This window comes from Callorhinus ursinus, unplaced genomic scaffold (genome assembly GCF_003265705.2).
Source record: "Callorhinus ursinus isolate GAN/ISIS: 27379988/994484 unplaced genomic scaffold, GSC_fseal_2.0 scaffold944, whole genome shotgun sequence".
Lineage (NCBI taxonomy): Eukaryota > Metazoa > Chordata > Mammalia > Carnivora > Otariidae > Callorhinus > Callorhinus ursinus.
The window spans coordinates 1504-14918 of NW_027397999.1; the positions used below are offsets into that span (position 1 = coordinate 1504).

At 44.0% G+C, this 13415-nt stretch overlaps 1 protein-coding gene and 1 long non-coding RNA gene across 3 annotated transcripts; both read right to left on the reverse strand.

The window, feature by feature from the left end:
• Nucleotides 1-846: 846 nt before the first annotated feature.
• On the reverse strand, nt 847-6462 carry LOC112818967 (uncharacterized). The gene is made up of 4 exons (XR_003206723.2): nt 6246-6462; nt 3214-3374; nt 1008-1053; nt 847-919 (listed from the first exon to the last, which is right to left on the reverse strand). It is a non-coding gene; the product is annotated as an uncharacterized lncRNA (long non-coding RNA).
• A 2199-nt stretch (nt 6463-8661) lies between these two features.
• LOC112818968 (G-protein coupled receptor-associated sorting protein 2-like) lies at nt 8662-13409 on the reverse strand. 2 transcript variants are annotated; one of them, XM_025866032.2, is made up of 4 exons: nt 13269-13409; nt 12628-12707; nt 12216-12293; nt 8662-11892 (listed from the first exon to the last, which is right to left on the reverse strand). In XM_025866032.2, exon 4 carries the CDS (start codon nt 11578-11580, stop codon nt 9004-9006), a length of 2577 nt encoding a protein of 858 aa, XP_025721817.1. In that variant the 5' UTR covers nt 11581-11892; nt 12216-12293; nt 12628-12707; nt 13269-13409; the 3' UTR covers nt 8662-9003. The 2 variants fall into 2 exon arrangements, with proteins under 2 accessions (XP_025721817.1, XP_073746670.1); XM_073890569.1 differs by having other exon boundaries at nt 12216-12288; nt 12624-12707.
• Between the last annotated feature and the right edge of the window lie 6 nt (nt 13410-13415).

Sequence of the window (13415 nt, forward strand, 5' to 3'; positions counted from 1 at the left end):
CAGCCCCTAAGTTCATAACCTGGAGTGCAGATTAGAGTTTAGACTTCCAGAACCAAAGTCCTTGGTGGTGAGGTCTGAGCAACTGTGACTTAACTCTGGGAGGAAAGAAGTCACCTCTGTCACCATCACTACCACCAGGAGGCAGTGCACTGTACTACTAAGTGCTTGCTTAGACTAGAATGGCCAGTTTCTGAGTCCTCGAAGCCCTTTTTTAAAGAGGCTGGATGGTAGAGAAAGGTCTCTCTCCTCTGGGCTCAACTCTGGAACTTGGCCAGACTTCAGAGCCAGGCAATCCAAAACCTGAATAGAGACTTTACCATTTACTATTTGTGTCACTTTGGAAAAGGTACTTAATGTTTTTATGAGGCTGTTTATAACTATTTCACAGGATTCTGGTGCACACTAAATTAGGAAGTATCTGATATTCTGAAATACCTGCATGTATCAGGTCTTTCTAGTTCCTTTTTGAACTTGTGATCTAGTCATATTATGAGGTGGGCTGGGGAAAGTAGGAAAGAATAGATGAGAACTCCATGGTGGCTTTTAGTGGTCATAATTGATAAGATATTGCCACTGAGCTCTTTGTCACTGTAACCTCAGTACTTTGCATAGTGCATTGCTTACCTAGCCCCTTACTAAAAGAATGTCATTTTTGCATAAGTATGCCTCCCTCCTCCTTGTAGTCATGTAGCACAGGGAGGCTGATCCCAGTTCCAGGGGTGAGTTGGCTTGCTCTAGGGGCAATCCATCCCCTTGTTACCTTCTGGTTCAGGAAGGGGTGGTGATATAACTCTACTCAATGAGGCATTAGGAGGAGATTGCAGAAGGACTTCTGAGGAAAGTGCCCTCACTCATAAGAAAAGGCCATCAGGAAAGCTTGTCTCCTTTTCTTCCTCAGGAAATTGCTTGACACCTGCAACTGTTGAGATATCAAGCCTCTAGCTTTAGGACAGAAGTTGATATTGTGAATAGCAGAAGAAAGTGATGGAAAAAAGTGGCGTCCTTACCTGAATCAAACAACCATCACGGCTGCTCTGCCTCAGTACTTCCAATCTGTGGATAATAATTTCTCTATTAGGGTTGTTTTAGTTGAGTTCCTTGTCATATAAAAATAGAACAATCCTAAATCATATGTACGCTTAGGCACAAAACAACTCTTCAATGAGCAATAGGTCCTGACTTTTGTCTGTCAGTGAGTACCTACGTCTTAAAACCAGTGTCAGAAACTCATGTTTCCACGTGAAAGGAAAACTGTAGATTCTGAACACCTTGCCTAATGATCGCTAGAGGTCTGACAACTGTGACTGGCTTCTGTTCTATATTGAAAAGGAAAGCTTCAGGCAGAAAACCCAAGCCTTTACTTATCTAAGGGGCTCAGAAGTACATTAAGTGCTTGAGCTCAGTTAGTTTTAGTTCAGAGTCACTGTGTGAAAATGCACCCTTGTGAAATATCCACAGTGTAGACATTAGAGATTATCTGCTTTCAATTCAGGGGACTGTACTGAGGTCAAAAAAGATAAATTCATAGTGTCAATAGTCAGAAAAATTTGGTTAACTTTCCCCAGGTGCACTGCACTAAGCAATACAGGTATAAGGAGAGGTGAATATTTGGGATTTATCAAGAGCTGAGATTTTGCCAGGGCAGTGAAGCCGGGAACTAGAGGATGAGGTAGGAGAGTAGTAAAAATGACGGACCATGATGGACCATTAAATTGAGAAGGAAGGAAAAGCTGGAGTAGGCTGATAGACAGAAAGAAGGAGCTAGGGAATAAGAGGTCTAATAATACTCTGACTTACGTTTCTTAATGATGAATAAAGTCTTTTGCTACAGGCTACAAGAAACAAAATCTGATGATGAAGTTAGTGACGGGGATGATGGCAGCTTTTAGTGATAATTAGCACTACAGAGATATTGATGTAGCATAATGGTAACACATACCAGCTCTAGATTCCAACCACTAAGGTTTGAATCTCAGCACCTCTGCTAACCAATTCAGTGAGCTTGGGTAAGTCACTTAACCAGTCTGTGTCTCAGCTTCCTCATTTGTAGAATGGAGGCAACAACAGCACCTACTCCATAAGTTCGTTTTGAAGATTAAATAAGTTAATACATTTAGAACCCTTAGAAGAGTATCTGGCTCATATAAAGCACCCAATAAATCTTAATACTAATAATTACTACTGCAAGTAGTAAAAGGCTCAAGCACTGTGGTCAGACAGACTGGGGTTTGATTCAGACTTCTAGAGTCCAAATTTCTTCTTCTACCTGTCCTTCTACACTAGTTCTATCTTGCTCAAAAAAAAAAAAAAAAGACTTCAGTCCATGATATAAAGAAACAAATGCTAAAAGAGGGCCAAATAAAATACTGTAGAAGTACAAAGGATGGAGGAATTACTTCCTACCAATGTGCAAAGAGTAAAGGGTGAAGGGATCAGAAAGACTTCAAACCCTAGCATTTGAGACTGAGCCTAAAAGGATGATTATGTTTCTCATAGGCACAGAAAGGGTTGCAAGAGCATTGAAGACTGAGGGAACAGTGTGGGGAAAGGCATAGAAGTAGTAAAGCACGAAGTGTAGTTGGGTTGGGCAAAAGCAGATAGTCCAATGTGGCTTGAGTGCAGGCAAAGTGGAGAAGGGCTTGGACTAGGGTGAGGTATCTGACAGTGAGTGCCTCTTTAAAATGTGTCCTTATCTCATTCTAGTCCTGGCTCTGACTTGGAAGAATGTGTTGGGAGATGGAGATAGCAAGGTGGAATTGTATGGAAGGGTGCAGGGCCTTGAAACTTTCCATAGAGAACCTGGTAATATTTCATAGATGAGATTCCATTGAAGGTTGCTCTTTTAAAACTAGGGGCAAAGTAGAGGGTCAGTGAGTGACAATAGTCCAGCTGTATTGTAAAAAGATACCTTTCTTTCATTCATGACTGGACTGATGACAAATCTGCTCTAATTTTATCCCCAGGCAGCAACATTTTAAGTCAAGTAACATCTGAATGGGCCCTGACATTTATTACTTGAGATAGCCCATAATATTTATCCAGAAAAGGTGCAGAAACAAAAGGGCCATATGAGTGATGAGGTTTCTACTTCAACTACACCCCAGGAAAAAACTGATGGATGATCCTGGCCCCTACAAGTCATACCCAAGGAGTGATCAGAACAGAGATAATCATTTTCATACTTGGGGACACACACACACACCCCACACTTACCCTGCCCTTTGGCTGAGATTGAAAAAATCCACAGGTGTTAATTGGCTAAGTATCTGCTTCAGGTTGCACGTGGGACTTAGAGGTATCCAGCCAGGCCACAATGTGAAGTTCCCCAAATATAAACGCAGTACTCCCAACAGGAATTCTAGGTGGAGGGAGCTCTAATGAGAAAAAATATATAGAAATTATAGAAAACTTTAAAAATAATTTAAATTGCAGGTGCTTGCCACAAAAACACATACTATTTTTTTCACCCATAATATACTGGTGGCCTCTGCCTCCCACATTTTAACTTGTTTATGTATGATACATAGGATCAGCGACAGATATTAATCTAGGGATGGCTGCTAAAAAATAGGAACGTGTGATACCATTGTTCTGACATCAGTTCTTTGACACCAACTACCTGGACTTAGCATCAGACTCCATAGGTTTAAGGGTGCAGTCCTCAATCCCCAACAATACTGCCCCATTTCAGATCAGATGCCAATTACAAGTCACGGGGGCCGCTCATACTTCTGAGTGATCAGTTATAAATTCAGGGTTTCCCATGACCTCCTCAGGCTTGATAATTTACCAGAACAACTCACAGAACTCTCTAAAAGTTCTATACTCAGAATTAGAGTTTTATTATAAAGGATACACATAGAATAAGATCTGGAAGGGTCTTAGACACACAGCTCCCAAGCCCTCTTCCCATGGATTCATGCCACATCAACCTCCCTGGATATCAGTGTTTTTACCAATCAGGAAGCCCCACAGAGCCGTGAGTTTTCATTCAATATAGACATTATCCATTAAATCCTTGGCCACATGACTGAACCCAAAATCTGGCCCTCCTCCCCTCTCTGAGAATCCCAGCTCACCTGAAGTTCCCACTCTAGTCACATGTTGGTCCCACTGGTGACCAGCCCACATCCTGAACCTATCTAGGGGCCCACCAAAGTCACTTTATTAGCACAACAAATACATTCCTATCACTCAAGAAATTTGTAGGTGTTTTGAAGCTCTGTGCCAGGAACCAGGAACAAAGGTTAAATATATTCTTTCTTAGGGGCACCTGGGTGGCTCAGTCGGTTAAGTGTCTGCCTTCAGCTCAGGTCATGGTCCAAGGGTCCTAGGATCGAGCCCCACATTGGGCTCCCTGCTTGGCGGGGAGTCTGCTTCTGCCTCTTCCCTCTGCCTCTCCTTTCTGCTCGTGTTATCACTTGCTCTCTCCCTCTCTCAAATAAATAAATAAAATATATATATATACATATATATACACATATATATATACATATACATATATATATATATAGGAAAGACTATAACCTGAACAATGGACCCAGTACTTATATTACCAGAATTCTGGAAAGTGGGGGAAAGAGGATAATAACAAAGCAGGCAAGAAGCAAGAGAGGAGGAGGTCGTCCTAGGCCTCAATCTCTGCTCAGTCCTAGCTTTTAAATGTAAACAGGAGGGCCTGAAGTATTATTATGGCATGGTTTCAACTCTATACTGAGTATAAAAATAAGGATATGAGAGGGTTTGGGAAAACTCATTACTTCCTGGCGACACCTTCCTAAATTGCATTGGTATCCAGTGGATGCATGGGAGGGAGGGCATTCAGTTAGAAAGATGTCAAGGATTTACCAAGGGCTGGTACCCAGGATGAGACCAAAGGAACAAGCCCTAAGAAATGAGCAGAGAACAAATCACAAGGAAAAGAACAAAGCATCTACAGAGGGAAACATGTGAGACCGTCCATAAAATAGTTTCTGTCAGTGGTTCCCAGAAAGAACCTCCTCTGAGGCCCAGGACAGCAGGAGGAAGGAGCCTTAGATTGAATAGCAACTTTTGTGCTCCTAGATGGGAAGGAGCTGCTGCCTGGGGCTAAGATCCAAGGATCCTATTGGGAGTTGAAGAACTTGGTGATATCCCAATGAGAAATTCCATGTGAAGGGCCTGAAACTTCTAGGTTCCCTCCTCCTGAGTCTGTCCCCCACCCCTTCCCTAGAGTTTCTCAGATTGGGGTTCATTCTACTCTTGGATCTTTTGGAAGCTGGAACTTTGGAGTATAAGACAGATGTAACGCTGCCTCTTTCCCCCCATCCTCCCCCAATTTTGATCTGGTCTCAGCCATCCCCAGTGTCTGGAAGACTTTATATATAGACAGTAGAGAGTGAGCGCCAACTATGTGAGAGGAAGGAAGTGTAGCTCATAGTTCCCATTGTTGAGGAAAATTTTTTTCTCTACCTTTCAAGATTCTTCTAGCTGGAGTAGGAATTAAATTGACGAGACAGATTAACAGGAGAAAATAAAATTTAACCTCATACATACAGGGAACCCACACAGCCATGAGATTCCAAAGACAGTCAGGCAAAATGAGTCAACTTGTTATACCTAACTAAGAAAAAGTGTAGCGATTTGGGACTTCAAAGGGAAGGAAAGCAATTCAAAAGAAGAAAGAATGAATGTTTGGCAAACAGATGTTAGTGGGGCCATACAGATACAATGGGACATAGAAAGGAATTTTAACAGATACTTTGCTAAATTCCTCCCTGTCAACCACCCCTAGTTCATATCATACTGTAGTTATCTATGGTGGTAGCTCTCTTCCTGGAGTAGGTTCTCAACCTAAATTATTTTTAGGCAGTTAGGGAGGTCAAAGTTTCCTCCTGAGTTTTTTGGGCCTCATTTATTTTCAGCTCCAAATAATCTGCATGCCAAAATGGCACATTTTGAGGCAGCGTGCCCTAGGCCCCTAAACCATTCTCACAACCGCTTTCCAGATCCAGTGCCTCAGGAGTTCAGGGATTGTCACTTCACCATTTCCTCTCTTTAGTCTCCCCTGACGCCAACTCCCTCCGTGTGTCCCCCTCCCACACCCACAAACAGAATCAGAGCGGGGCGGGGAGGCTGGGAGTGGGGGAGGGGTGTTCAGAAGGCAGGAGAGAGCAGACAGCAGGAGAGTCCGAGGCACTCCCTGCACCCGCACCTAGTCTCAGCCACCACCTCCCACCGATGCCATTTCCCGGCCCCGCACCCACCTCCTCCAACAGCAACCGCTGCTTCTCTCACGTCTTCCTCCCGCAGGATGACTTCCTGCCTCTTGAGCTCCTGGGCAAAAGACTGACCCCGGCTAAGACTCTGGCAACAGGCCGAGGGGCTGTGCCCTCTACCAACAAACGCTGTAATCCTGATCGCCCAAGAAATTCGTTTCCAGGTTAGTGCAGCATGGAGAGACACCCACCCACCCACCCGCCCACCACAACGTCCTACCACTCCTCCCACGGCAGTCTGTCACTCGTCAAGTGTGCGTCCTTCCTGCCCCTTTTCCGTGCTGCACACCTCTGTGTTTGCCCAAGTGAGAGCGTGGTCACGTGAGCCACCACCAGCCTCACGTGACCGCGCAGTCAGCTTGCCTGCCGCAGCCCTGCCGCACGGATGGTAGAATCTTCTGTCCCTGAGGTTGAGACGCTTGCTAGAAGAGTCTGAAGCTCCTGTCCTGGTGAAGATAGAGCTGAAGGAAAGCTGAATTTGGAGCCAGAGCTTCCAGCCCTCGTGCTAGACCTGGGCCTTGCTCTGTTAGGACACGGGGCTGGTGAGGAATACTCGATGAGGAGTTTAGAGACGAACTGATTATTATTCTGTATGATACTCGGGCGACATATTAAAACACACACACACACACGAGTCTACCTTGAAAAATATTGATGAGCAAAACAAGCATTCAGACTCCAGTGTCCACTACCAGGACGATCCCTGTTAATGCTTGTGGTTTGTGAAGGCAGGCAAAACTGCCACTTTGCCCTATTTCCATAAAACTTGCATACCAGAGTCGGGTGGAAAAAAAACATATTGCACAGTCGGAAAATTTATACCAAACTTGGCTAAGGACAGCATGGGTTACTGGATATTATTCTAGTGCAGTGTTGGGCTTCACTTTGTATTGAGTAAGTTTTCAACACAGAAGCTGATTTTAATTTGTAGATATTTTGTCTAACAGATATGGAAAGGACTTATGTTCAGTGGACAGATAACATCAATGGTTACAATGGATTGTCCTTAAAATATTAACTAGTTTTGTATTTAACCCAGAAATTACATCCTAACATTTATTAATTTTCTGTGTAAGAAATTTAATATACATATATTTTGTTATTATATTGTGTATGTATACGTATCTCCTTCAACCATTTTTCATATTCTTAGCAGTTCGTGTTGAAAAAAAGTCTTTCACCTAATCTAATTTCTAAATTACGTTATAATTTTACCTTTTCAAAAATTAGCATCCTCAGACAAAACAGAAATACCATTTTCACCATGTTTAAAAATAATAAAATGTTTCCCATAAGTCTGGATTCTCTCTCCAAACCAACTCTATTCCTGACTTCTGCAATTCTTCTGTCTGAAGGTATGATATAATCTATTTACTTATTATTGCAGAAAATACACATAACCTAAAACTTAAATCATGTTAACCATTTTAAAGTATACAATTGAGTGGCATTAAGCATAGTCACAATGCTGTGCAATCTTCACCACTCTAAAGGGAAACATTCCTTTTCAACTTTTCTAAATGTTTTTATCTCTAAACATTTAACACATAGCTCAATCTTTTTATGTAACTGTATCTTTTCCAATATGTCCACCTATAACTTGACGCACTAGACATAAGCATATTAAAAGAAAAAAACCATCTTAGTAATTTTTGAATAGCCCCAATGCTTGTCTCTGAAAAATTTTTAATATGCTGTATTTTATTCCAGACTATAGTGTATGAAATTTCTTAGGCATATTGAAATTACATAGAAATTGTGTCAATTTACACACAATATTTTTTAAAATGGAATCTAATTTTCCATAGATATCACATTCTTCTGTTTCACTGGACATAAAACCATCAGTGTCATTTCATGTCAGTAAATAGATCATTTTCAAAAGCTGCATATTTCCTTACTACTTTCCTTGGATTAGGATCATCACAAAGGAAATCTTATTCCTGACTCCATTTAATTTGTGTGCTATTGTACTCCTTCACTCTTCAGGTGGTACTGAAGCAACAACAGTACTAATTGTAAAATGTGCAGATTTGGCTGACTTGGCTTTTCAAGCAGGCCTCATTCCAGCTGCACCCCTCATTAAATTTTGCCTTACCTCTTCCAGGCAGACAGGGTACATCCATGCTGCTGAGACAGGTTTTCTAATCACACTTTTCTTCACACCAGCACAGCTCAATTCTAAGAATGACCTAATGGCCTGTCTTCTCCTACACTTTAGTGACCAGTTTAAGTGGGTCCTTCTTTGCTGAAGCATTTCTCAAATACCACAGGCCTGCAGAAATCCCTTCTTAAACTCCATGAATGGGATTTTTCAATGAAGATGTTTGTCATACTAATTATCTCTCTTTGTAAATATGCACATGTATATGTACCTGATTTCAAATTGAAGGGTCATTTCTGCCAATTTTCACATAGACCTTTATTGAAAACACAGACTTGAATAGAGAACCATATGTTTAAACAACAAATAGCAGGGTAGCGTACACAGGCGACTTAGTTCATCAGAAGCTCAATACTGAAAAATATTGCAATCTGGACAGCAAGACAAATATCAACAAATATGTTTTCAGCTCTAATATTCATTTGGCATCCACAAAATGATCCAGCTCAAATCAAGAATTGGACAAAGTTAACATCAGCATTAAAATATAAGTTACAACAAAAAACCAGACTGTGAAAACCAAAGCACTACTCAGGGCTCTTTGGGAACATAAGGCTGATCAAAGGCAGGTGGTTATTCATGTTAGCTTTGTTGTCCCACTTCAGGATCATTTTGATTGTCTATTTGGACTTGTAGTTCCTTAGCTAGCTTCTCAAATTCATGGAATGCAGAAATAAGCGGCTCAAGATTGAAATCATCGTCAATTAAGGACATAGTTCCATTTTTTATGATATTACTGATATTCTGAAACATCTTGATAACAATTTGAATATTATCATTTGTCTCCTCTATGTTAAAGAGACCCACAAATATCGACAGAGCTTTGGCACTGAACAGTTTTTTTGCCACGATAGGATTTTCGGACAAATTCAATAGCATTTTCAGCACATGAAACTTTGTTCTTGCATTGCCTGTGGTTAATAAGGAAAGAAACCCAGACATATAATTGGCAACCAGTGTGTGGTAGTCAGTAGTTATAGTGAGGTGTCTAAGCATCCTTAATCCAAGCAGCTGCTCAGGGGAACCCACACTATGAGCAAGGGTTTCCTCACACACTTGACATATGAATGTCTCAATCATGTTTAGATTTGGGTAAGGTGGAGCCATGTGAATCATATTTTCCAAAAAACTTGTCCTAACTCGGGAAGAAGGATAATTGAGCAAGGTTTCAATAAGTGAGACAACACCTGAATCCCGAATGAAATCTCGGGTAAACTGAGAAGCACTTCTCATACCCATTGCAATTTTAGATATTTCGTGAATAAAAGGATCTCGGATTTTGTCCATTAATAGAAGAAGTTCTTCAAACTCTCCAGTACCAATTTTAAGCTCACACTGTATGCAGCTGCAGGACCAACTCTCAGGCTCTGCACTCTCCCTGGCCTTAAGATGCTCCCGAATTTCCCTGACTGACCTGTAGGATGGATCATACTGAAATGGGAATTCAGGTTCAAGTTGTTCAGACTGAAGCAAAGATTCCTGGTCTTCCCCTTCTGGGGTAAATTCTGCATTCTTGGGCTTTCCCTCAAACATTTCAGAGAATACAGATGCTGCTTCTTCAGGAATTCTAAAGGAGCCTGGGGATGGGAAGCCAACCCCATGACAAAGACCAGGTTTGAATTCAACAGTGACCTCTTCCCAGGTCTGGGGCCTGGATGATGCCTTAAGTTCATCCTCAGCTGAATCTCTGTATCTAGAATTAGCTTTGTACACAGGACTGGGATTTAGGTCAAAGCAGGCCTCATCTCTATCCCAGAACCAGGACCCAAATATGGCCTCTTCTTCAGACTCTGGCCTGGCCTCTTCTCTGGCCACAGCCCCCAAACTGGACTTTTCCTCAGTCCAGAACAAGGATCCACCAATGGCCCCCTCCTCGGCCCCTGGTGTGGATTCACAGATGGCAGAAGCCCCAGCCTCCATACCCACCTCTTTCTCTGCCCAGAACCAGGACCCAATAATGACTTCCTCTTCAAATCTGGGCTCTTGTTTGACCCTACCACTGTGATTAACATCTTTCTGGGCCCTGGGCTTCAAGACAGTATTAGGCTCTTCCTTGTCTCTGGTCCTGAAGCTACTATTGGCCTCTTCTCCAGGCAAAAACCAGGACTCCTTATAGTACTCATCTTCAGACTCAGACTCAAAAAAGTCCTCTCTCTTGGTCCTGAGCTTGGACCTCATATTTGCCTCATCCCTGACTCTGGGCCTGAACAAGTTATTGGTATTTTCCCCAGCCCACAAGCAAAATGGGTTGCCAGACTCCTCTTCAGACCCAGACCAAGAATCAATATAGGGATCTTGCTTGGATCTGGGCCTGGACCTGGGGTTAGGCTGATGTTTGGCCCTGTGCCTGGACCTGGTATTGGCCTCCTCCCTGGGCCACGATCTGATACTGGCCTCTTCTCCGGCCCAGAAAGAAGACATTGTAGAGGTCTCATCTGCTGACCAGAATCCAGACTCATTAGAGGCCTCCTCTCTGGCCCGGGGCCTGGGATAGCACCAAGACCCCATATTAGCTTCCTCCCCTGATCCAAACCAGGGTTGGACTCCTGCCTCAACCTGGGAGCCAGGAAACGTCTCAGTGTCCACATTGACCAGCTCCCTGTCCACAGACAGGGCCATAGGTTTAGCAACTGACACAGACTCAGTACTGACAAGTGGCCAGGCTACAGCATTGGTCTGGGTCAAGCCTTCTGTTTGTGACATTGCTTCAGCCCCAAACTCAGTCTGGGCCCAAGCTTGAGTTTCATCTTTGGGCCTTGCCCCAGGGATTACCTTGGCCTCGGTCTTAGGACGTGCTCCCCCTACTGCCCTCACTTCAGCTTTGGGCCTTGCCCCAGCCATGGCCTGGGACTCGGTTTTGGGCCTTGCCCCAGCCATGGCCTGGGATTCGCTTTTGGGCCTTGCCCCAGCCACTGCCTGGGATTCACTTTTGGGCCTTGCCCCTGCCACTGCCTGGGACTCGGTTTTGGGCCTTGCCCCTGGCATAGACTTCGTCTCAGTTTTGGGCCTTGCCCCAGGCATTACCTGTGCCTGGGTCCTAACCTTGGGTCTGACCACCAAGGGGACTTCATTCTCTCTTTCAGCCCCACCCCCAACCTCTTCTCCAGCCTTCTTTTCAGGCTTTGCCTGGGCAGCAGGTTCAATCTCAGCCCCAGTCATGGTACAAGTTACAGAGGAGGCCCAGTTAAGTAACCCCACCCCAGTCTCAGCCTCTACCACAGATCTATCTTCACACTCAGATCTTTCAGTGATTCAGGTGGTAGAGTTGGAAACAAATGTTAGAGTCAATCACCAGTTCAGCAATCAATCAACCTCCTTCCGAAGCCTAGCCTCAGTCAGTATCACAGACAAAGTGCAGAAGAGACCCAACCAAGCTGGGGGATGATGGATGTTCCTGGGTGGGTGCAGACCTGTTGAGGGTGGTGGTCAGCAGCAATTCCAACACCACCAGAGCTGCCACTAGAGGTGGATCTAAGGAAAGAGAATGACATGGGGCTTTGAATCTCTTCCAACTGCATCACCCCATGCAGAGATTCACACAGAGACTGGACCTTGAATGCTCAGTGGGACAGTTGAACTATTAGAAAGTCTTTCTGTCACCCTCATTTTACCTCACACATTACCCCCAAGAGTTACCACGTTATTTTGTCTGCTACAAAACAGGTGTGAGGTTACTGGGAAAGTGGGTTCCCAATGGGAAAGGCTGAGGAGACCCTAGACTAGACCCTAATCACTCTTGGACCAGTGTTGATCTCTACTTCCCCTCCCAAATTTGTACCCACTTTCATACCAACCTGCACGGATATGGTGCAATTTCTCCCTCCTTGCTTTGTTTCAGTGGTATTAAGCCCTATAGCAGAAAGCAGGCTGTCCTGTGGAGAAGTAAACATACAGGAGAAAATGAAGTCTGAATATTTGGTTGACAGACACACTGATCCTTGATGTAAACATGTTTCTGTTTAAATATCTAATTTGTCTAATTTTTCCTGTCTCGTGGTCCCTGCTTTCAGGTCTTCTCCTCCCATTCACAGCCCAATCCACACGTACCCCAATATTCCTAATATCTCCTGCAGGAAACGGACAAGGGATGCTGTGGCAGTGTGTAAATCTGGCAGCAAGCAGGAGAGGTGGAGGAGGTCCTGGACCCACTTGGATCAAAGACACTTGCCATGATCTTACTCTATAGTGCTCCACTGATTTACCCACCTTCACACCAACCTCCAGAGATTTGAACCAGTCTCCTCCTCCTTCCCTTCCTCACAGAAGTGAGCAGCTTCAAAGCAGGCCTATGGACAAACAGATGAAAAAGCATGACAGTCAGGAGACCATGGTAGCAACTGAGCTCTGGGTGGACCCACAAACACCAAGGAAGGGAGTCCACATATTATTTGTTTTTCAAACATGTAGAGTCCTCTTGGTAGAATATTCTCGTTTTATATAAGGTCTACTTCAGAGTTCCCCAGACAACAACATCTTTTCTTGACGTCACACTCTTCACACTGCTCCTTTCTCCAATTCTAAGGATTCACCACTAGGTGCACCACATCCCACTGCCTTGCGCAGCATAAATTGGGGGAAGGGTTCCCGCATATTCTAGAAAACAGGTTGTGCAGTGGCACTTGTAATTATGACTTGTGTCTCACCCTCACCTCCTAGCCCATCTTTTCCTACCACGAATTTTCGGTGGAGGTGAGGGACGAAGGCGAGGCGAGTGCTTAGAAAGCTAATACAAAGGGGAATTTTAGAAGGTATTCCTGGATGCCTGACCTGTTACGGTCGCAGTCACCCCACCCCGATTCGGGTCTTCACTCAATGGCTGCTGCCCATCCCCCCCTAGCCCCACACACCTCCAGAAATCCAGGCCATTGTCCCGTTCCTTCTTTTTCTCAAGCCTCTCCACTACAGATGCACCCTGCGGGAGGAAACCGCCAGACCTACCGCGCAGAGAGACTTTGGCATCAACCAGGCGCCTGTGGGAAGGGACAGGCCCCTTT